Source organism: Meleagris gallopavo, chromosome 14 (genome assembly GCF_000146605.3).
Source record: "Meleagris gallopavo isolate NT-WF06-2002-E0010 breed Aviagen turkey brand Nicholas breeding stock chromosome 14, Turkey_5.1, whole genome shotgun sequence".
Classification (NCBI taxonomy): domain Eukaryota; kingdom Metazoa; phylum Chordata; class Aves; order Galliformes; family Phasianidae; genus Meleagris; species Meleagris gallopavo.
Window position 1 is genome coordinate 17,319,457 of NC_015024.2, and position 24,647 is coordinate 17,344,103.

The 24,647-nt window shown below is 39.0% G+C and overlaps 1 protein-coding gene across 1 annotated transcript in view; it reads left to right on the top strand.

The window, feature by feature from the left end:
- LOC100541831 (contactin-6) overlaps positions 1-20,446 on the top strand; it is a 104,528-nt gene extending 84,082 nt beyond the window's left edge. Inside the window, exons 12-22 of the mRNA XM_031555620.1 lie at positions 2,879-3,054; positions 3,395-3,512; positions 4,033-4,191; positions 4,278-4,427; positions 8,541-8,611; positions 10,981-11,215; positions 11,760-11,875; positions 12,829-13,015; positions 16,477-16,589; positions 17,825-17,993; positions 18,609-20,446. Coding sequence (XP_031411480.1) covers positions 2,879-3,054; positions 3,395-3,512; positions 4,033-4,191; positions 4,278-4,427; positions 8,541-8,611; positions 10,981-11,215; positions 11,760-11,875; positions 12,829-13,015; positions 16,477-16,589; positions 17,825-17,993; positions 18,609-18,709 — 1,595 coding nt within the window. The 3' untranslated portion in view covers positions 18,710-20,446. The remainder of the gene's footprint in view (positions 1-2,878; positions 3,055-3,394; positions 3,513-4,032; positions 4,192-4,277; positions 4,428-8,540; positions 8,612-10,980; positions 11,216-11,759; positions 11,876-12,828; positions 13,016-16,476; positions 16,590-17,824; positions 17,994-18,608) is intronic.
- Positions 20,447-24,647: the final 4,201 nt, after the last annotated feature.

Consider the following 24,647-nt stretch of genomic DNA (forward strand, 5'->3'; position numbering starts at 1 on the left):
AGTAAAATCAAATGGCACAAGAAATAATGTTACTGACCTTATGAGGCAATCAGAATAATTTTGGAACTTCCTGATTAAAAAATTGTCAAAAAGTTCCCACCCAGCAAACTGATGGCCCCTTCCTACATTATAAACAGTTGTCTCTGGAGGAGTCTTAAATATTTTACTGCGTGGAGCACCTTTTTCTATTTGTATTCTGTGGGTTTCAGAACATAACCGTTGAATCTGATTATAAATTCTATGCAATCCTGTTGCTATCATTCTTGCTTAGTTTTGCTCCAACTTTTCCATAGAAATAAAATTGATTTCATTTGTAGTGTTTTACTTATTTATAGACTGCTGTAATTGTGCACAGTGCATAGCAGAAGAGTTAAAATGCACCAATCTTGGTGACCAGCCATCCAATGCAGAGAAGTAGGAGTTACAAATTGAGGTAGTGTTAACTCTTCTGGCAACAGAGGTGAGATGGGGCTTGTGAAGGGCAGGTATTTTAAAGACAGGGATAGGGAGTATTTGACATGGAAACTTAAATAGTGGTGCAAAGCTTTATTAAAGCTTAATGGACCAAAGCAAACAAAGTGAATTTCATCCCTGCAGTAGGCGCTGTGGTTGGGAGCTTTGCTGTGGTGACAGAATTCAGGGGTACCTCCAGGCTGCCACCAATGCAATGCAGATCAGGCACACTCATGTCAGCTTTAAGCAGGACAGATAAAACCAGCAGCAGTTCATACCAGTCAGCAGAGAACTCATCTGGGACCTGGGAGTCTCTCTGAGCAGCCTGGGAACCTGAAGCCTGTAACAACCATTCAGTCTTATCCAGATATTAATGTTTCTTTACTTCCCTGCTTATTTGCTTTCAACAGCTCAGTGTAAAGATGCACAGAGTTTATAGGCTTAAGGACGGAGAGATTGTCACAGGATGGCCTTGCAGGATGAAATGATGGGCTTGAGGGCCACCTTAGGCCAGATCATGCTTCTCCATCTGCAGGTGGCAAAGGACAGTTCCAGCTATCACAAAACCAGCTTTCCAGTTTTTATCTTATACCAAGGAATTCTTTCTTTCTTTCTTTCTTCTTCTTTTAATGTACACAGCATTACTTCAGTTCTTACCTCAAAGTGTTATTCATGGTAATCTATTTCAGTTGTGGGAAAAAGAAGCGCTGGAGAATAAAAGCAAGAAAGTAAAAGTTTGTGGAGGCTTTCTGTAGTTCTTAGATACTTTTCAACATTATTCTGTAAAAGTTAACTGTACTTCACAATGGAATTACTTCGCTTGAGATTTATGGAGCCATGTTCTTTGCCAGTGTGTGCTGAAATCAGTGGAGTTGTGCCAACAGAGAATATGGCCCTTGAATCATCTGGAATTTATTGCAACTGACACTCTGCTTCCAGGGAGAGGGAGAGATTGCTTTAACTTAATGATCAAGTATCTTCAAGACAGTCATCTGAGGCCTTCACATTTCTGCAGTCCTTGACTTCAGACAAACGGATGGATCTGCTATGATGGTGGTTTTGCATGAAGAGCAATCAGAGTACAGAGGGAAATCCAATAAAGTGTTCTAAATCTGGGCTCCAGATGATGGGAACTTCTGACAGTCAGCTTCTCAGCGATTCCAGAAAAAAAAGTCACCTAATTGGCCTATGGCAATAGAAATCAGACAAACTGTTTTCCTTTGATAACGGTATATGGTATCTACTGCAGGCATGTCATTGAAACTGGAGATTTTTGTTTTAAAAGGTTGGCAGAATATGCATCACCCAACCTTGCTGTTTCTCGACCACTGCTGTAACAGTCACTCCAACAGTGCAGCTCAGATGCTGGGAAGAAGCCCATCAAGCTTCAGTCCATATTACCTGCCTGCACCTACCTATTATTTGGTTACTACAATGGTGGTAACAATCTGAACAAAAATGTACTTGAAGGTGAAGTACTGGATGCCCTATCTGCACCAATCCCTTGGAACCAGAGCCTTGGTAACCAAAATTCTGAATTTTTGAATGCATTTATTACAGATAGAGTTAAGCCAGCATGAACACTAAACTAATACGACTCCTGCAAGGTTTCTTCTCCTCCTCTCATGTTATTTTCGGAACGCATTAATATTGTTGAATAGATTCTGCTCTCATTTTATTCATGCGCCTCTCAATTCTCACCATTTTATAACATTTTCATGCACAAAAGCTTTATTCAATGGAATTGCTACAACAAAGTGGTTGTTATCTCTAATCTATCTGCCAGTCATAACAACAAAAATGAAGCCATATAAACCCCTTTCTTTCCCCTTCAGCAAACTACTAGTTCCCTTAATAAGATCTACAGCTTTATTTCTCAGTCTAAGGGGTTAAAAAAGATTACATAGATATTTTTTCTCTCTGTTGAGATAGCTTTCTTGAGTCTGTAATGTAAGCAACTCTACAGTAAACTACTGCTAAGAATGTGGATTAAAGATCTCACTGTATTAAGCGGAGATGGACACCAATTTTGTTTTTGCTGCAGTTTCCTATAAGGAAGCATTTTCAAACCTGGAGAACTGTGGGTATATTTCTAACAGTCTCAATAATTAATTCTGCACGTTTTAAGCTGAAGTCATATCTATCGACTATGGGATTTACAAAGTAACATATGACTAATTTAGCGTGTTGCCTCTGACATCTGCTCACTCTCAAAGCACACAGAGTGCTCGTATGGATACTGCAGAAGTAATAGGCTGCACATGGGTGAGAGTGTTCTGAAGTCATCACCATATTAGATATAATCTTCTTTATTATGGAACATCTGCGCCAATTTTACATCATTTCGCCAATGGCACAAAGCTCATTCAAGATCTACTATTTTTATAAGCATTTTAATAAAAAGGAAATTGTTTTGTCTCCACAGAAAGGACTGTAATTACTATTCCACCTTCTAACATGGATGTAACAGTTGGAGAAAGCATAGTCCTTCCATGCCAGGTTTCTCATGACCCCTCCATTGCTGTGGTGTTCACGTGGTCATTCAATGGCAACAAAATTGACTTCAAAAGAGAAATGCATCATTTTGAGAGAATTGGAGGAGTAAGTTTTTAAAACTCTTTAGTGCTTAATGAATCTATTTGCCACAGTCATTAGGTCACACAAGCATTTTTCATAACTCTTCCATCACTATTTATATGCGTGGCAAGTCTCTGTTTCTTTAAAAGGATTGCAGCCATTTATTTTTCTTTCTTAGATTTCATAAAGGCACTTGAGTTATTTGTGAAGCCATAATAAAAATGTCCACATGAGAAAAACTGATGATAGCTATGAATATTTTAATTTAAAAGCTGGATTTTTTATTAATATTGAGCAATTTATAAAAATGTCCAGTATGAAAAGCACGTTGTGAGTGATTAGTTTACTTTCTTTGTATCTCCAGGAATCTGTTGGAGATTTGATGATAAGAAATATTCAACTTCATCATACTGGGAAATATGTGTGCATGGTGCAAACAACTTTAGACAGTCAATCTACAGCAGTAGATGTAATTGTAAGAGGTAAGTTTATTAAATGTAAACACATATCTTCTGGAGAAATTAGTATTTCTTAGCATCAGCTGTTGTTTAAAAAGTCCTAGGATGAGTCTAAGATTTCGGTAACTCAGGGGGAGATCTGTGCAATTGTGCCTTGGCGTTTTTTGGAGGTTATTCTTTCTTGCTATGCAGTTCAGCAGAGCAGGGAATAGGGAAGCACTCCTCTTTCAAAAGAACGGTGTCACCTGCTCCTTGCTGGGCATCTCTGCGTCATGATATAGGCAAAAATCAAGAGACCAGGTCTCTTTCCACTCTTTGAAGATAATATGAAAGATCACTTTCTATGATCAACTAAGTGATAAGATTGAAATTTTAGCTAATCCTTCTACTATCAACAGCAAAAGAAATTCTTTGATGGGAGTAAATCCTGTAGCCACTAGTAGAAATCAGATGTCTGTACAAGGCACCGCCTTGCACTCTCGATTATCCTCAGTTGTTGTCTTCTATTTTAAATACATTTATATTAAAATATTTTTTGCTTTAGGTCCCCCAGGCCCGCCAGAGAATGTTAGAGTTGAACATATTTCTAGCACTACTGCTGTGTTATCTTGGAAATCTGGAATAGATAACAATAGTCCAGTCCAGATCTACAGCATTCAGACAAGGACTCCTTTCTCAGTTGGATGGCAGGCAGTTTCAACAGGTGAGCGATTTGAGAGTTGCCTTGTATTTTGTGCATATAACATTAATTACTCCAAAAATATTGTTTTATTGACATGTTTATTTTAGTTCCTGAAGTCCTCAGTGGTAGGACTCACAAAGCAACACTGGTTGACTTAAGCCCTTGGGTTGAGTATGAGTTCCGTGTGGTTGCCAGCAACAGTGTTGGAACTGGGGAGCCAAGCAAGCCATCAGCTCTACTGAAAACCAAAGCAGCAGGTAAGTCCCTGGTTTCTCCTAGTTTTTCAGCACAGTACGTTGCTCGTTTGCTATTGTGAGAGGTTTGTGGAAGCAAAGCCTCTCTACTTCAGAGTTTCTTAAATATATCTTTGGTGTTTTACCAATTTGTGGCTCTTATATCTCCTTGACCTGCAATACCAATGCGAGTGATGCTTGGACATGCCTTAGATACCACGTGCATTTCTCTCCAGCTACAAGATCACCTGAGCCAGCAACAAAGGCTGGAGCTGGGCTGTGCTTTTATACATCCCCAAGTGTGCCTAATGCCCATGCATGAATGCAAGCTTTCATTGAAGCAATTGTGGAACAACTTCTGTTTTCCTCCTATTATAGCTGTACTTATACTCTGCTCAGAGACTTGAACAGAAAATGATAAAGCCAGCTCTCTGGCGTACCCTAGCACGAGCACATAAAGCCTTTGCTGCTTAGGCTGCTTGATATCTGAACATCAGTGGGGACAGGATATTGGCTTTAACCGGAGGAAATAAATTACAACATCCAAAGCCCAGTGAGGCTAATAGCTTCTACTGACTCCAGGACAGGATCTTTCCTATCAGTCTGTCTAACCTTTACACATTTATCTTCCGGGACTTGGAACCTCATGGGAAGAAAGCTCATTCTTGGATGACCAACACTGTCAGTCCTTTAACCTTCTCTGTTTGGTACAATTTATTTGAAGCCCAAACCTTTGCTTTGTTTTATGTTTCTCTCAGCCCCCTGCGTATCAGCTCTCTCCCACCCATAAAACCAACAACTGTAGGATGGAGAGCAGTGAAATGGAAGCAGCTTTTACAATCCACTTTCTCCTCTCTTTTTATTTCATTTGCCATGTGCTGAAGCAAGTTGCATTTCAAGATTGAACTCAAAATTTAATACTGTAGATTATATAGTAGAAAATGCGAGAGCTGCTCCAAAAGTAATGCCTCCTATTTTATTATCTTGCTCCATGACATCAGAGGCAGATGTTGGTGATATGGCAGCAGAGGTTGAACCTTCCCACCAGCATTCTGTTACATTTTATTCCCACGTGGCAGATGGCAGCAGAGGGGCAGTCTGACAGAATGGTGTGTATGAAGCAAAGGTCTGTGAAATGCAGAAAAAATGACACTCATTGACTTTCATGAATGCTTGGTGAACATTTATGGAGACAAACAGTGGATGTGACCACAGCGAAGGGAGGGTGGTGTGTTTGAGCAGTGTGACAGCAACAATGGTCACCTCTGCTGGTGGAGGATTTGATAAGCACATGCAAGCTCATGTTCATCACAGGCAAAAAAATACACAGCTAGAGGCAGTGATTGTCTTGAAAAAAATTTTTTTTTATGTGAGATGTTGCTCTATCAAGTAGTCTTATTGTGCTCTTTGTAGCTGTTGTATTTTCCATAAAAAGAAATAGGAGGCATTTCTTTTGGAGCAATTTAAACACATACAGTCTTGGAGAGGCAGATTCATCTATTTATCAGAATACCCACTACATTATTTGTCTTCGTGCCATATTTTTCCCAAGACAGAATTGCTTCAAAATGTATTAAATCAGTTGATTTAAATTAATAAGAAAGGTTGTTTTTTTTCCTATTGTTGAAGTAAAAGATTCTTCTGAGTACTGGTGCCAGAAAAAACTATTTGAACGTTAGAACACCAATTTTGATAGATTTTGTCTGCTTGCCAGGTGCAGAGGGAGAAATCAAATGAGGCTCATTAGCAGTCAGGACCACCTGGCCAGTATGGCAATGCAGAGGGTTGCAGGCTGCTCACCAGCACAAGGCTGGAGAGCTCTCAGCCTGCAGCAGGGACCAATCCTGTGCTCAGGTGGAGAGGGGATGTGTGCCCAAGTGGCACAAACCTTCCTCCCTCAGGAGAACCCCAGGAAGCTTTCACGTGGGAGAAATAAGGGCAATGTGGAAACGGAAGGCTAAAGAAAAGCTGCGGACAGGAAGAGGCTGAATTTTCTGTATTTCCCCGCAGAGCATCAGAGATATATGCTTTCCAACACACAATTGATCATGGAGTCAAAATTAGTCTTGAGAGGGTCTTTCTCACTGATGCTGCCTTGGGGCTTTGTGAAGTGTGGTGTTCCAAACCACCTTTGCAATCAGTAACAGCTCTCATCAGTTCTATTGGGAGGATTCACAAGGCTGGGGCTAGAAAGAGAAAAAAACAATAAAATTACTATTATTTATCATGGCAGTAGCATAAAGAGCATTATTTCCTTACAGTGTAGTGCAAGCTGAAGCTCAGCAAAGGGAACAGAAAAATTCACATCAGGTCTCCTTTACTCAATCCCTTCACTGCTGTCCATTGCTCTGCCTCTAAGCATCTCTGTGCAGTAGGAGTCTTCAATTCTTAATAGACTAGGGAACTGCATGCAGCACCCCTGTGTGGAGAGCAAAAGACCAGCAGCGAAGGGAGAATTTCAACTTTGCTGTTACAGTGGCTATTTTGCCAGCTAGAATCTAAGCATTAGTAGATCTGTGGGTGCAAATGAGCCGCTGTTTGCTCCATTAAGATGGAGCAGAGAATTAATCGAGGCTCTTTTGGTGCACTCAACTGTAATTTTTCATCTGTTTCTCACCTGTGGCCCAGCTGAGGCTCTGCTGAGCAGTAGCACCAGTTTTTTTCCCATGCAAAGGTAGAAAGTGCTGAACACATTTAACAAGTGAACTGAATTTGTCTAAGCTGACTCGTGAAACAGCAAAGTAGTAGTCTAGAATGTCCATTTTGTTATTTTTTTCTCCTTTAATGTTCTTTTCAGTCTCAGGTTATTTATCTCTGATGTGCACAAAGACATGGATCGCGAGTGACAAAATGGAACACCTGCACTAAACTCCCAAAGGAAGGTCCATTTGCACCTTCACTCTCTTTTCTGACTGCACAACAAAATCACCTTAAAATCTCTACTTTTCTAGAGAGAATGAAGTCAGGTAAAGATTTAGTTGGGGGTTTCAGCCAAGAAGTGGCAGCCAGTTCACCTACCTTTCTGGGAATGTGAAGAGCTGTTGCCTTTATTGCTCCTCCTGGAGCTGTGCTTAACACCAGGAGGAAGACATGGGGAAGGGCAGGCAGTCATGGCAAAACTTGCCAGAGCTGCTGAAAAAGTTTTGGCCTCATCTCAGCACCATTTTTAGCAGTGGAAGCTGGCTGAAGGTAAGAACGATCTTGAAACATCAGGAAATAATAGCAAAGGTTTGGAGGTGGCAAACAATATAAATGCCCTCTTATGGGGGTTTTTGCCTCTTTAAGTTGTGCAGCTGTCCTTTTTTTTTATATACTTCTCCAGTAGCAGAAAAACAGCATGACATCATCCTCACAAGTAAATTTATTGCAAATTATACTATAGGAACAAAGCTGCTTTGTCTAAATCCCATCCATCACATCACAATTCAGTGTCCAGAAAGCAGAAATGTTTATAGGCTGATGAGGTGAGTATGTGTATTGAGATACAGAGCAAGAGGCAAGAAATACTTTCCTGGCATCTCCACCAAGAGCCATTAGACAAATGAAAGTCCCTTCAGCCTGCAACAGCAACATATTTGACCTCCCCCATGGACCTATGCAGCCACACACTTGGAGCACCAATGGGGAAATCAGGCTCAAATCAGTGCACATTGGGTCTCTTGCAATACTGGCAGAAGGAGAACAGCAAATTACGAGTTTTGAATTTCCTAAGGAAAGCATGCAGCCAATTAAAAGAAATTAATATATTGCTCCAACAAGGTGTTTACTGAACAAATGCACAATTAGTAAATCAGTAGTGTTGCAGCTACAGTCTGAATGGAACAGCATTTTGCCAATTAGTTGATGAGGCATAATAATGTCAGATACTTGATGCTACTAGCTTCTTTAATTAATTTTTTGAACCAGGGTACTCGTGTATCAAATACATCTGTGGCTTCAGCCTTAGAAACCTGAAAATGTGCAAACATTATTTCAGTTCACTTAAAATGCACTGTAATAGAATGCAGCCCTTGTTGCACATGTTGAGTGGCAGAGTAGCTGCATGTGAGAGGAGCTGGGAGGAAGGCTTTATTCTTGCAGTAGAGGAGACCCCCAGCTGTGGTGGCTGTTGCAGCCCTGGTGTTTTTTGTCCTCCAGTTCCCACAGTGGCACCAACGAACGTCAGCGGAGGAGGAGGGAGCCGTTCTGAGCTGGTCATCACGTGGGAGGTAATTGGTAACTCAATTAACTTAAGCTGTCTGATGGGGGATTCTATGGGCTCAATCACAGCCCTGCTGAAATTCAGAGCCTTTCAGCTATTGGCTTGGGCTGAGCCTGAGATTCATCCTGCATCTGGAGAGGAAACAGTCTGTAAGATACACAGCAAGTTTTCTGTGTTATAGTGAACCATTTATAAAAATAAACAGCTTAAGAAGCATGTTATAAAGATGTTTAGAAGTCTGTATAACCCTCTTATCTCCATTGTACAGGAGGTGCTTAACACACTAATCTGCTTGGCCATTTTCTGCATTAACGTTTTTCATACTTTTGTTTACATGTTTTTCATTCTGGAGCACTGTGCTGACAAGGCATATCCTATTATGCGTTAAAGGAGATGAACCCTTTAATTCTCCAGCACTCCAGCAAGAGGAGAGAATATACAATTTCAGAACCGTTAGCACCATCCTACAAGTTGCAGTGAGGGAGTGGAGTGCAGGTCAATGAGGAGAGCAGAAAGAAGGAAGTTGCCCTCCTTCTCCAGCCAACAACTAACGTACAACCTCTGTGTTTTTCATTACTTAAAAGTTGTGTGTCTCGAGCTGCATGTGGTCATCAATTCATTCTCAATTGGGGCCATGGCTTCAAAACTACCACACTCCCTTCATAAGTCATGGAAAATGTTTATTCATTAAAAAAAAATGTTCTTTTCCTTGACTTCATTATTTTTCAAAAGAAAAGCCAACCTTGTGTCCAGAGTTTACAGGAAAGGAAAATAAATTAATTCATTCTAAAAGTGATGTTATTTATCAGCTGAGTGATCTGCCTGTGTTGTCCTGTATGCTGATAACTTTCCCATTTAACCAATGTGACAGGAAGGGAAGTGACAGAGGAAAAAAATGAAATCCCAAATCCCCACAAGATAAATAATAGTGCCATGCTTTCCCCTTTCCATTCTCCAAGCAGCGAAACTTCGCTTTTATTGAACTGAGTTTTCCTCCATATGCATCTTTCTCTGTTGTGTTTCATCTTCTCCTCCACCAATCTATTCTTTGGGAGCAGAATGTGAAAATCGAAAAACAGCCTGAGAGATCTCAATCAAATTATCCTGTTCGACTCCACAGCGTGTCCTGAAAAATAGTTGGAAAAAATACTAATTAATAAGTGAACAACATTGAATGCGACTCTCTGGCTTTCTGTGATGAACTCACTAAACATTCTGATTAAATCTGAGGTCACGGAGGCCTCAAAAACAACCTAAATGCTCTAGAAAGTAGCTTGAGCTCTTATCAATCCCCACTGCACCCTCAGCCCTCACGTTTAACTCTCTTGGGTCTGGATAGGAAGTAGAAGGAGCAGATTGATGAATTAATGACTGTAAAACACTTAAGAGATGACAACATTTGTTAAGTATGTCAGATCAGGGTTAGAATCTGACAATCTTACTATCACATTAAAAGTAATTTATGAAGAAATAAATAAATTCAGTGCTCTGAAATCGACTGATGTTTCCCCAATTTTTCCCTCCCACCTTCTCACACCAGTAGCACTCCAGGACCCACCTCAGGGGCAGCAGTTCTGCCCTATGTACCATTTTTCCTGACTGTTTTTCTGGGCTTTGATGAAAGCATCCAAATTAAATGAAATTTTGCTGGCAAAACTTCCTTCCTCCATGTACTGCTGTTCTTTTCTTGTTTTACAAATGTTCTCTTGCCTTGAAAAGCCAGCATAGAAGTACTTCTTTTTCCCAAGAAAATAGAAGTGTTCATTCTGGATACAGTCTTGATGTAATTGCCTGTTTGGTATGAGTCATTAATACATATCTTGACATGAGATTTTATTAATAGAAACATTAATTTTGTCATGTTAGCTTGCAATAACATTTCTGTTCTAAACAAACTTAAATAAGAAAACGTTTGTGCGCTCCAAACTCTCCCTTGTTCTAAGAAAATATATGTGCTCTACACATGCACAAGCAATTATACAGCTGACATGCGCCTCTACATACATTTGCTCCTTTCCCATCTCTTTCCTTCTTTTAAAATCATTTAAAATTAGTGTTCCTACGCCCCTTGGGGGAAAAATTTCAGCTATAAAGTGAGTTGAGTGAATTGCTTTTAATTTTGAAAACTTCATGCCTGAAAGAGAATAACTTTAATGGAGCTGATCAGATCTTTTGTTTCTAAATTGATTGCCTCAATAGATTTATTATTTTGATTTTTATTTCAATATTACATTGACTGATGGAGCAAACATTATTATCTTCTCTAAGGCACAGTCAACTGAATCAATACTCCTAAAATATTCTGAGAAAATGAAGATTCAATTAAAACAGTGTATACTTGCAAATGCTTATTGACTGACTGCCCTGTCACTACAGCCTGTGTCAGAAGAACTACAAAATGGAGAAGGTTTTGGCTATATTGTTATGTTTCGTCCTCTTGGCTCAACAACGTGGACAAAAGCAGCGGTGGCTCCCGTAGAAGCAAGTAAATATGTTTACAGGAATGAAAGCATTACACCTCTGTCTCCTTTCGAAGTGAAAGTTGGCGTCTACAACAATGAAGGAGAAGGGACCCTGAGCTCTGTATCCATTGTCTACTCTGGAGAAGATGGTAAAGTGTGTTACTCTTGCTAGTAGTGGTTGTGTACAGCCTATGGGTCCCAGGTGTGATAATGTAGGTCTCTATAGGGGTGGTAAGAAATCTGTTCAAAGCTGCTCATTGCAGATTCTCAGGAGACACGGGACAGAGGATGGGAATTTGGAGGGAATGAAGGCAAGGAAAAGATTTTCAGAGTTACTTTAAGTAGATGGCATGTTTCAATACACTTGTCTCAGGAGCTCCCACTGAGCAGAATGAGAACAAGCAGGAGACATTCAGAACATTTTATCTATAGAGAACCCAAACCACTCAGTACAGATGATCTCTAAAAATCTGTCCCAGATTACAGGTTATGACCAATTTTGGAAAATTACAGTTTTGCTACTGTTCCACAATAAACGGGCAGCAAAACTAAAGATTCACACCAGGTTTCCCAATCCTCTCCGTGCTGCTTCCACCAAATCTTGATTTCTTCTTGAATCTCTCTAACTTTCTGATGCAACACCCTTTTGATACTACAAATGCTCCACTTGCTGCCTTTTCTCTCATGATCCAGAGCCACAGATAGCACCAGCAGGCACTTCAGCACTGAGCATCTCGGCGGCAGAGGTGGAGGTGTCCTGGCAGCCCGTTGCATGGAACAGGCACACAGGCAGGGTGCTGGGCTATGAGGTGAGGTAGCAGCTGCTGCTGCTGCTGTTGTTGTTGGGGTGGGATGGGGGTTGGGGCTGGGATTGGGCACTTTGCAGACATCCCTTCCCCAGCCACATTGGTATTCTGGTTCTTCTTCCCTTGCTGCCAAGTCAGCAGATAATGCAGCTCTTCACCTGACTCTCATTAACAGCATTTCACCTGAGATAATCACAACCATTTACAGACCAGGACTGTAGTTCTCACCCAGCCTTTTTGTAATGTAAATTAAAACCTCAAGATTAATCATTTGTGATGGCCACTGTAGAAGGACTTGTGCTTGTTCTTGATTCCACAAAACAAGGTTGATCCTCCCTCCTCTTACACAGCCTTAGCACTGCCTGAGCGTGATGGGGGAAGCTGATATTTAGCAGACATGCACATGACCTCCATCATTCCTTTTAGAAGAGAACGCACATTATTACCACCCAAAGCTTCTGCTGCGGTGTGTTTGAAAGGCTTTGAGCTTCTCATTCCTGTTTACAGTGAGCAGCAATACCCAAACCTTCCAAATCAAATATTCATTAAAAACAAAGAATGTCTAAATGGCTGTCACAGAGAGAAAATTAGACAGGATGCAAAATAATTAAAATCTTCTTAGATGATGTAGATAAGTGTTTCTTTGTATCTTTTAAAAAATTTTTCTTTAATCTGCTCAAACTTAAAAACCAAAAAGCTTTTAAAATATCTTATGTTATCAAAGTTTTCCTTTTGGACTTCTATAAGGATTTCATTTGCTTTCTTAATTCGTATTCCGTTTCTAAAATTTTATTTCTTCTCTATAAATATTCATGCTTGGTTTTATTTCCTGCTAGTTTTGTATACGAAAAATCCAGTACTCCTTGAAATCTTCACTCACAGCTTGTCTACTTGCCAGCCAAACCAGTACTTGATTTAAAACAATGAATTGCTTTTTCTTTGTTTTGGCTCTTCAGGTTTTATATTGGACCGATGATCCCAAGGAAAGCACAGCTGGTAAAGTCAGAGTCAATGGGAACATAACAGCCCAAAATATCACAGGCCTAAAAGCTAACACAGTGTATTTTGCAACAGTTCGGGCTTACAACACAGCAGGGATGGGGCCCTCCAGTGCCCCGGTAAATGTCACCACTAAAAAGTCACGTGAGTATTCAATTTTATACAACAAATGTTGCAGACTCCCAGGTGGGATAGTGACATTTCAGCTTACCATGACCCAGCTTGCTAAATGTTGCAGTACCAAGGAAAATGGGATCCCAAATTTCTTCATAAAATTAAGCAGTGAAGTCTGTGACTGAGAAATTTCTCTTTCTCTTCTTTGTTTCTTAATTTTGTGGTCAACGTTGAGTTTGCTCAGATTCTGGTATGCAAGATGTTAATGTAGTATTTAGGTTGGCGTTCAGTTCTGTCTCAGTGGAAGCTACAATTCCCAGTGACTGAAATCAGCCCTGAGCTTATTTCTTTTACCCTGTTCTTCATATGTGCTCAGGTAATTCTCTATACTTGCAAAACTAGATAACACGGGTGTTTTTGTTCCTACAGCAGTAGCAATAATTAGAAAGGATCTTCTTTTCAAATGCAACAGTGTGCCACTTGCTTTCAGGAAATTTCAAAAGAGATTCAAAGTCAATTAAGGAAAGATATTCCACAGGTCAAACTGTACGTTTGGGTATGGGATTATGGCTTCTATTTTTTTTTTATTTTTCTTTTAAGGAAACTTAAATTCTCTAGATATTTCTGGGGTCCTCTAAACTGTGCCATGCAGAGGGGAATGTATGTGACACATTCACTTAAATACTATTTAATCAGTAACTGCTTAAATTCCCTGCAATTTTAGAAGCAAAAACATGTGCTTTTCTACTTGTGAGAATAAAAGCTACGTGAAATGTAGGCTTTCATGGGGCCATCCTCTGAGATAATACAGGAGTGCTGTTCTGCGGGATAGAACCTGTAAAGGAAATGCTCGCTAACAGAAAAATAGTCATAAACAGGAAATCTTGCTAATCTGCTATATACCCACAAGCCCTACTTTTTTTATACTTTCAGTGGACTATGTTTTCCCAATTTATCAACACTTTTGCACAAAAAAGGAATCTTCTGTCTCTCCTCATTTGTCTTCTTATCCATGTATTACTCTAGCTTATTACTTTAAAGTGCTAGACAGGAGCTAACGACTTAAATGAGTTCCTGATAAAATTTAATGTAGACAGCATAAACCAAAATAAAGCCAAAGAAAATATTTTGTAAAATTTCAAAGAAGGCTTTTCTCATTGACAATGTAAAATGGACTCATCTCTGGAAATGATTCTCTGTATTTGTATGTGTATTTGTATGAAAGAAAAGATAAAGACACATCAGTCAAGAAGCAAAACAAAAACGGGACAAATTTGATTTTGATTTACATGGATTTCATCTTCTGTCAAACTCAGGATGGTGCTAATAGTTCATTTAAAAATTAAAGTCAAAACAACCTATTTAATACTCAAAAGCATATATTAAAATTTTAAGCTCTCATTTCTGAAAGATGCAGGCATCTTCAATATGAGAAGAGATAGTACATCAAGAGCATTTAAACGATACATGTCTACAGCAGGAGCTTTGGCTTCAAGCAAATAGCTCTGTCTTCACACTCATTGCCGAAGATTCCTAGCGTTCTGTACGTGGCATTATTGTGTAGACTAAGCAAAACTTAAGAGGGCAATGGGCCTTCAGCCAAATAGGTGCAGTTCTGATTGAAACTTATCGAAGATCAGTTTAATGTCTAAGTTGATATCGCAGTGTAAGTTTACTGCTTTTTTGTACTGAAAGTACAAATGATGAATACTGCTCCACAAGGAAGTGTTAGAAGGCTCAGCTATTCTGCTTATTTTATTTATATGTCATCATGGTTTTAAGGGATTTCACTGCTTTTTAATTACTAATGCATATTTCAACAGATGTACATATTAGAAATACTTTGCAAGTGTAAACTTCAACTCAAAAAACCTGCGAGGGTTTCCTAAAACATGAGTAACTTCATTAACTTGATTTACTTAAGACTATCAAATGTTCTTGAAAAGTTGATAAGTTAGTTGTGGAAAGGATTGGTCGTTTTAAATCTAAGGAGCTGTTCACAATGTTCATGTTTATGCGTATCACTGTGGGATTGGGAAAGGACTATCCATTACTGCCTATTCTGGTCCTTGACTGTAGATGTAAACCAGATAATTCAGCTTAGGAAGTCACCCAATGGTGTTTTTTTTCAACCTAAAGTTTGGGAATTTAGATGGTTTTAAGTATTATGTTAAAAGAGTTTGAATATGATGATATTCACTCATACTTGAGGGCATCAGCTTTCAAAGTACCCAATCAATGAAAAATTTTACATCCTTTATATCTTACAAATGTTTTGTGTCCAAATTCCTTACCTAAAACATTTTATGAAAGCAGCAAAGAAGTTTCAAACAAAAATTTAAGTAAATTTGTGGTTTTATGCATGTGAGTGCACTCAAAACAAAAGGAATCTTTATCCAGTATGGACTTAAGGTTCATGGAAGGACATCTGCTTAGATTCACCTGAATGACCCAGTAACACTTCCTTTTCCAGACAGTGAGGTGGATTAAACTTTTCCACAGTCCAGAAGCAGATAGATACATAACAGACACCACTGATTCATTCTCTCCGTGTGGGCAATAAACAGATGGTGGAAGTATTACCAAGTCAGTAGTACCTTCTGAGTTATGTATGCTAACCATCAATATGCAGGAATTGTAGGGAGTGAAGAAGAATCCCAGAAGTTTAACATTTTAAAGTCAGGCCTGGGACCCTTACAAACCAGAAGCCCGTTCTCCAGATCTCTCCTCTCTTTTCTCAATTATTTTCAAATCCTTACTTCCTCTGACACCCCTGGCACTCTCCTCCCAGGCAGGATTTGGGGAGCACACCATGGAGATGGAGATGATGTAAATCTGAGACAGTCAGTTCAAAGGCACAGTTTCAACTTCACACATTCACACAGGATTCGATTTCTGTCACTCGTAGGCAAATTTTCAAAGTCCTAGCATTTAGGCATAAAAAACCTTTGAAAATCTACCCTCGGCCTATTATACTGAGAATTTATAAAATCCTGCAACGTTTCATGATGGATCACATGGAGACTTTAATGTGTAACTCTTTGTAGCCTATTCTCATGGCCGATGAAAATCGAGCCTTTTGTATTCTGCTCCTAGTTTCTAATTTTTTTCTGAAATCCATACAGCAAAACATTCTCTAGTCCATTAAAAGATAGATAGGAACAACATAATACTTAAATAAAATCTATCAAATGTAACTTGAACTGTCAGGCACTGTCAGGCTTTGCCTAATTTCCAAAATGAACTCACAGTAAGTGGTTCTGTGCTATGAATAGATCTTTATTCTGACTAATAAGAGAGCAATGATGAACTGGAAAATATTTTTCACTCTTTTAGACTTGAATCACCCATGCATTTGCTACTTCCATGTCAGAGTCTCATTCAATTACACTATGCAAATTAATATGAAGTTGTATCTTGCGATTATGTAATATAAAGTTGTATCTTGTGATTATCATCATCTCTACTTTTTTTTTTTTATTTTTTTAAAGCTCCCAGTCAACCTCCAGCAAATATCGCATGGAAACTGACAAATTCCAAAATCTGCTTGAATTGGGAGCACGTGAAAACAATGGAGAATGAATCAGAGGTGCTAGGATACAAAGTAAGTCATTGCTTTATCTCATTAATCATACACGTTGTTTTTAATAGAGGTGAAAAAAGAGAGTTGTAGGAATGTGTCTATTCATTACTCATGAAAAGGTGAATTTTCTGGAGTCACTGGGATGGTTGGCTGACATTTATACGAAGCATGGAAGAATATCTCATTTGGAGTTGGACGTCTTTATTCCAACACGAGAGTTTTCTATTCCCATTACTGGACTCCTCTTCTTCCTTTTCCCTTGTAATCTTTCTTGTATAATGTTCTTGCATTGAAGGAGTTTCACACGCCTGTAAGAAATAGAGAACAGCCTCTTTAAGAATTCAAGAGATGTTATAAAATATGTTTAAAAGTCCTTACTCTGACAATTCATAATCATAACTTTGAAAATAGAATAGAAGATACTCACAGAAAGATCAATGTGGGTGAAGTAAAAAACAGTTCTATAAATCTGCTTTTTAAGGACAGGAACATTTAGTTTAAAGTTTGTTTGCAGTGTCTTTAACCCCCAAAGACTTTCTGAAAGACCAGAAAAGTGGTCAGAATGGCTGTGGAGAGCACTTAAATGGGGAAAGGTTGTCAGGATCAAGATCCTTGTGTTGCTCAGCATTTAAGTGTCTATGAAGGAGGGAGGGAGGAAAAGGACAAAAAAAAATATTCTACCTTGTAATTTTTCTTGATATCACATCCTCTTACAGCCTAGTTAGTATGCTTGAATAGCCCCACATACTGGGGAAGACATTAAAATCAGACTTTTAAGCTCTTTTCCCTTCTATCTAACATTCCTGCTTCTCGGTTATAACTGCCTGTTATATTTTGTTGTGGAGAGAGTGCTTTAAGTTCTCAACACAGTATTTTCCATACAGTCTCCATTAACTCTATTTCTCCTTCTGCTCTGCTCTTCAATTGCTCTTTTTATCATAACTATGTAAAAAGTTTGTCAAACATGCTAATAAAGAAGAAAGGCTTCTAGAAGGCCCAGTCTGTAGGATCTCCATCTCCCCAGGGCATATGGGCTCAAGGCTGCTCCACACATTGTCCCAGAGATAAATTAGTGAAGAGACTATGTGCAGGCAGGCACTGGGTCCATCATATTTAATTGCAGAAACGTGCTTTCTAAGTGGAAACCCAGATGTTACTGTCCAAACTCCTGTCCTTTCATTTCTCAGCCATGTAAAGAACAACATAAAACTTGAAGTAATCGAGTAACCTCTGTTCTCTAATCCTTTTTTGTTTAGATTTTGTACAGACAAAACAGACACAGCAAAGCTCATATACTGGAGACAAACAATACTTCAGCTGAACTCCGGGTGCCATTTGAAGAAGATTATCTCATAGAAATAAGAACCGTCAGTGATGGTGGGGATGGCAGCAGCAGCGAGGAAATTAGGATCCCAAAAATATCGAGTACGTGAGATTGTATTTCCTTTCTCTGAATATCAGTGTGTAATAAGAAATCCACGTGCCTCTAAAAAGGATTAGCAGAGTTTTTGCTACCATTGTTGACCTCCCTTTGTACTACTGGGTGAACGTAGATTAGTCTCCAGTTTTCTCATGTTCATTAGTGGAGAAACTATTTCACGACACCTAGATGCGACCTTATCTGTAATGCTTTTCAGAGACGTAAGCTTTCTTACTGAACTCAGCTCTGCAGCTTTTGTGTACACTGCAGATTTTAATCCGATCTGGAGCTGCTGCATGCACCAAGGTAGATCTCCTCAGCTGCACTCCACAGCTCGTGCAGGTGCCCAGGCTCTGCTCTTATTACTCATGCAGAATGCATCCCTGGATTATAATTTACCAACCCAAACCCTCCTGCAAGCAGATATCTATGTGGAGGCATGGGAAGGTCATTTAAAACTCCCTAGAATTGCTGCTACGACTTAAAAGTGAATAAGAAGAAGCCATTTTTTGGATATTTTATTTTGCAGATATTTTTAAAAAGAGCATTGTTAGACTAGACCGAATAGGAAAATGTTTTTGGACAGAAATTTCCTTATTTTTATGCTTATATCTTTACAGGTTTAAGCTCCAGAGGAATAAAATTGTCTCCAAGAGAACTGTATATGTTGCCATCTGGGATCCTACTCTTGAGTTTTGTTCTTACATACTCTTTTCCTTGATGACTGAAGCAATGGACTCTAAAAATTGAACTACCTGTAGATTCTGTCTTAATACTTTATCACAACCAAAATTTCCAGTAAAGAAAAATAGTGGGGATGGGGGAGGGAGACAGAGATTGTACACATATAAGGAAATGTAAATATTCATAATGCATTAGCTAAAAATATAAGCTTTGAAATTCATAGATAAATGTATAGGCTTTAATTAAATAGAGTGCTACCAAATATAACTTGAAATTGTGAAAAGAGCGATCTCAATTTTTTTTACTAATTCTTATTGAAACTCCAATTTAATGGTATGGTAAATGTGGAAGATTTGTGCCAGGAGGAAACTGAGAAGAGACTTGAAGTTGCTTGTGATGTGGATATTAATTATCTCACGTTCTTCAATGCAACCTCTAAACAAAAACCACCAAAAACATTTCAAATAAATAAGTTAGTTGTTTACTTTTTGTATTACAGGAACCACCACAGAATGCATTTTAGGAAGTGTATTTGTAGGGGAACTGTTAGTTCAGGGCTTCGACTGGTAATTGAACACTTGGTGAAGGGGTGTGCCTGGCCCAGACAACAGGCAAATTGTTTGCTCCTGTGCTCCCCACTTAACCAGGGGGTAGAGGCCCCCTCGACTCAGGTAAGGGCCAGCTGCTGGAAGGAGAGCATCTCTTGGACCTAGGCTGCTTCCTGAGAAGATGTGCTGCCTAGACAGGGATCCCTTTCACCAACTGGGTGAGTTCAGTTCTTTTTTCTATACGTGGCTGTTGGCTTATCTCTGAATGCTTTGGCTGGTATTTCTAAGACCCTGTCAAAAGCAATTTTGCTTCTTTATGACCAGAACAATGCTTTACTGTTTTCTTCTGAAAAGATACGCTGTGTTAAAAGGAGGTATATGGATCAACCCCAAACCTTTGAATTTAAGAGAGTTTCAATGGTACCAGCAAGCCTTGAATCAGGTTTGGACAAGGCAGAACCTTTTATGATTTGAGATATACATTTTAAAAGGTTGTTTGATACAAAGGCTGTTCTGATCAACAACTTTTTTAAGGAGAGATTAAAACATATCTGTCTTCTATCATGTTTAGTTATTCTTCAGCTGGTATTGTTGCTCTTCACTGTAGGTTGAAAGTGTAGATTCATCTCTGGTATGGGTGTGAAGGTAAATGAGAACACTGATTTTCATCTTCTTGAAATATAAATAAAAGCATCTAATTAAACCCTTCAATCTATTGAGTTATTAGAATGTCAAATTAAACACCAGAGTGAGCATGACTTTCGAGTGAATAGATAGAGCTCAAAACATGAAGTCACACTGCTGTCAGCTTTAACAACATCTTATGAAAGTTGTTTGTTGTCTCACATCACTACTAGGGGACCTTCTCATCCTTCCCACTACGTTCTGATGTCTGTTTTCTTTTCGTTACTGACAAATGTATTATCTCATCTTTGTAACCATTTGCAACAACAAATTAATCAAATTCCTTCCCTATCCCTATGCTTCTGAAAAAAAGAAGGGCTCAAAGGGAGATGACTCTGAGTAAGCACATGAATGAGCAGAAGAATATGCTTTAACCTGTGCGTGATAGTCTTCTAAGAAGCTTAAGAAAAGATATTTCACATCCACAGGTATGGGAAGCTAAGGTGGAAGCAAGAGTCTTAATCATAGGATAGCTTAAGTTGGAAGGGGTCTTAAACATCACCCAGTTCCAATCTCTTGCTATGGGGTGGCTGGTCCCCAGCTCAGGCTGCCTCGGGCCTCATCCATGGCCTTGGGCTCCCCCAGAGATGGGATGCCCACATATCTGAGTGAAGAATTTCTTCCTAGCATCTAACCTAGACCTCCCCTCTTTTAGTTTAAAGCCATTCCCCCAAAGCCTATTGCTATCAGACCGTGCAATGAGTTGCTCTGCTCCTGTTTATAAGCTCCCCTTGAATACAGAAAGGCCTCAGTGAGGTCTCCCTGGAGCCTTCTTTTCTCCAAGCTAAATGAGCCCAACTCCCTCAGCCTTTCTTCTTTGATATTGCCCTTAAAATATGAAGTTGTATGGGAAGTTACCAAAATTTTGATGCCTGGGATTACTGACGTGCTGACAGAACTCCACGTGCTCTGACATAAAGTAAAACCATAAATAATAAACACGTAGCAAGAGCATGCATTATGAAACTATGTTCAGTTTTGATTTAAGTACTCCAGAGGATGAAAAGGATATTAAATCCCTAGGACAAGGTATTTCACTAGGAATTGCACTCTCTGTTACATATTTGCTTTTTCTGTTGATGCTATCAAAGCCAGAAGAGTGTATTTCATGTTCTTGTGGCTACAGAATTGAGTATAGAAATGTGGGCTTTTCTTTATTGTGGATAAGCAAATTTTACTTGCATCTGGTGATATTCAATTATCCTCCTACTGAATTCAATATAGTGTTTCAAAAAGATGACCGCTGCAGTGGAGCTCTGACAGAGCTTTTTGCATTATTCCATCCCAGCAGGTCTCTAGCAGCAGCTTGTTGCTACCATTGCAGCTTGCGTGCATGCAGATTTTCTATCATCCAATAAGGAAGGGCTATTTATTTATTTATTTATTTATTTATTTCAGTAAATGTAACTTAAACTCTTATATTTTATAACATACATGTGATTCTTTCACTAAGTTTAAAGAAAAAGGTTCTTTTCATTCAAGGAAAGAAATATTTTCTGCAGAGCGGTTGTGTAGAACTATATAGGAGGCCTGATAGATGATTAATTACAGGGAGGTTCTAAAAATATAATGCTGCTTTTAGAAGCCTGCCTCTGAGATTTCTACAAAGATACTAATTGCAGGAGTTACTAGGAAGAGGTTTAACACAGCTTTCAGTAGAAAAGAACAGTGTAGAATGAGGTGGATATGGTATTAAGAAATGTTGTTAATATCCTAACGAAGAATATTTTCCTTTATAGTGAAGCTAAACAAGGAATTGTTTTCTTAAGATTTGTTTTCATTTCTGCATGCATTACTGATTTTCCTTGCAAGGTGTTTTTCCCTTTCTCTAAAAGGTCATTTTCAAATCAGTCTCTTTCCCTGTGTTTGACCTCATAATTCCTACGTTTGTCTTATTCTGTTATTTCCATGGGAGAATCCCCTTTTAAATCAAGGGAAAACCCTAGGACATGGAAGATTGCTGACTTGAATAAAACAGTTCTTTTGCTGAGCTTCCTTACAGCTGGAACATAAGTGGATTGCCAACTAACTATTCTGCCTAGCAACTTCCAGTTGAGGAATATGCACATGTATTTACACAAGAAGGACCCTTGAAAAATCAAGGCAATAATCAGTGATCGTTACAGCTTCTGTTTCCTAGCTTTTCCGTGAGCCACCGTATGGACAGTGTCTGTTGTAGAACTCTGCTCCACCACTGTGGCCAAGTGCTCTCCTCTCTGCCTGGGGGAGTCAGGTGTTTGGCATCATAACCACTAAAACTAAGCAAGACATGCAGCTCTAGCAAATAATCTTTTCATTCTTTCCCTTAGGAGATGTTTACTTCAGCAAACAGAACTTAAATTGATCTAATTCACTATTTTGTTCTGCTGCTGTGCTTCCTAAAGTAGATTTACCTAGCGTTGAGAAACTCAAACAAGAGAAGAATGCCTTAAAACACCGCTTCTAAGCAGTCTTAAAGAGAATACCATTAAATAATAATATGACCCTCCCTTAATAAATGAAGTTTGAAGTTTGTTAAATTATGGAGGCTCATGTTCTCTTCTTCCCTATCATTGTTTTTTGTTTCACTAAAATAGATGTCCAAATGAAACTGGACTCGTCAATCTACAGAACAGTGTTGAAAAGGCCGGGTAGCCAGCTTAAATGATTTCATCTTATATCTTAATAAAATGTTATTAAGACATCTGGTGCTGAAACAGAAAGAGTTTGGTTGACTGGAAGAGGGGGGGGAAAAAGAAAGTTGCAAAAATAGTTTTGTTACTTGCAGTTGTAGAAAACATTTGAAAATAAGAATATAAACTCCCTAAAACTAGAAGTCAAGAGGAAGACAACGGAGAAGGGAAAGGAAAGATGAAATCAACCCCAGTTATTTGCCCTGTACTGGAAATGCTGGATGCAGTCCTCCCAGATTTCAGAGCATAGGATCAAATCCAAGACATGACTGAGATTTCCAACAGCAGGAAGAGTAATATCTATTGTATTTTGATGACATAAGCAACGTAGCAAAAAACTAAAACCAGTCACAGTCAGATTTTCATTTTAAATTTAATACATCAACAAAATATTTGTCCCTTAGAAAAAAAAAAAAAGCAATTTTGAGTCTATCCAAATGTTTCAGTTGGTTCCAAATGCAATGTTTCACTGTGATTTAAGATCATTTAAACTTTCTTTAATGCCTCCTCCCTTCTTTATAGAGCAATTTCTGAATATGAATGCCAAGAAACTAAATAAAATAGCCCATGTGTGCTATTGTACCAACCCCTAAATCAGCATTACCGTGATGTGCAGAAACACCCTGTGTTTTTTGCAGGTCATTGGAATGCAATGCTAGAGAGGACTTGACACAGAGCTCTAAATCACACTTATGTATAAATACATTGCAAAAGCAGAGAAAGATTTTATTAATATCTGAATGTACTGCAGTCACAGAGAATTTCCCACAACGATTTGCTGTGCAGAAGCCAGAATCAATCTGCTCAGAGAGGCTTTGGCATGCACTGAGCTGGTGGCTGAGGATGCTGACACAGGTTTTATCTATTTAGTCTTAAAAGAGAACTTGTGTCCAAGTGCTCTTTGCACTTCCCTGGGTAAGAGCTATCCAGAATCTTGCTCTACAATAAGTATCCCTAATGCCTTTCTTCCACTCTGGTACCTGCATGTCCAAGGTACCCTCCTGTGCATCTCTTGAATATCAGTTGTCTGGAAGCTTGCATTGCTTCATGTAGATGCAGCTCTACTGTGGCCTTTGGGTGAATGTGGTTTGAGGTATGATAATACTTGTAGTGGACTGTTGAAACGTTGGTACAAGTGTGGTGAGATCTTCAAAGTGTGGGCAGTATGGAAATACTGCCTTTGCGTTATTTATCCTGAGGAGTGGCTCTGTTGGGCTCAGATGTCTGTGTGCTGTCTTCTGCCACTGAGAGTGGTTTATTGGAGTGCTGCCACTTAGCAAAGGATTGTTATGGAAAAACAGTATAGCTTTCATGCATTTGTACATATGCTTTCAGAAATATCTCTCTACCTAAAAACATAGGCAAGTTGCTGAGACTGGACATGTAATGCCCCAGTCATCTTCAGAGTATGTATAAAGATGTGGCATTTCTCTTGATTTGACCATTATCTAATCCCAAAACCATGAGGTGTGGGGGGGTGAAACATTGCTATTAAAATAGCTTGTATAAAATCTTTCTTGGTTAAATTTACCATGTAGAAAAGGTCACTTGGACATTTTGACAGCATGGTACAATAAAGGCTTCTAAATGGCTTCAATCATTCAGGCTTTTTCAGTATGAACTTTTTTTATCAGTTCATAGCACTTAGTACTTGAAAATGTGTGTGCTGTAGCAATTAGAATGTCATATTAATAATGCTGCTATGTATGATTTCTTTGCTTAACCTATTCTATGTATGCCAATATATTTCAGTGCTGAAAAGTGTCTATAGATTTATCCTGTCCTTAAAAAATGAATTGGAATAACTCTGAGACACAAAGAGTGAGATACCATAAAAAACCCCACCCTGGATTTCATGAGACATCTTCAAGATTTTAAAGAGAAACGTGGCAAATCTTTCACGTGTCCCTCTGCCCTCAGTAGATTTAAGACCTTTGCAGTTTGAGGGGGTTTGGGATTTATTTGAGGGCCTTCTTACACCAGTACAATTTATCCCGAGATCAGCAGTTTACATTGCATTGATTAATGCGGTTATTGATTTATTCTGTGATTGTACTGGCCTGGTATACAA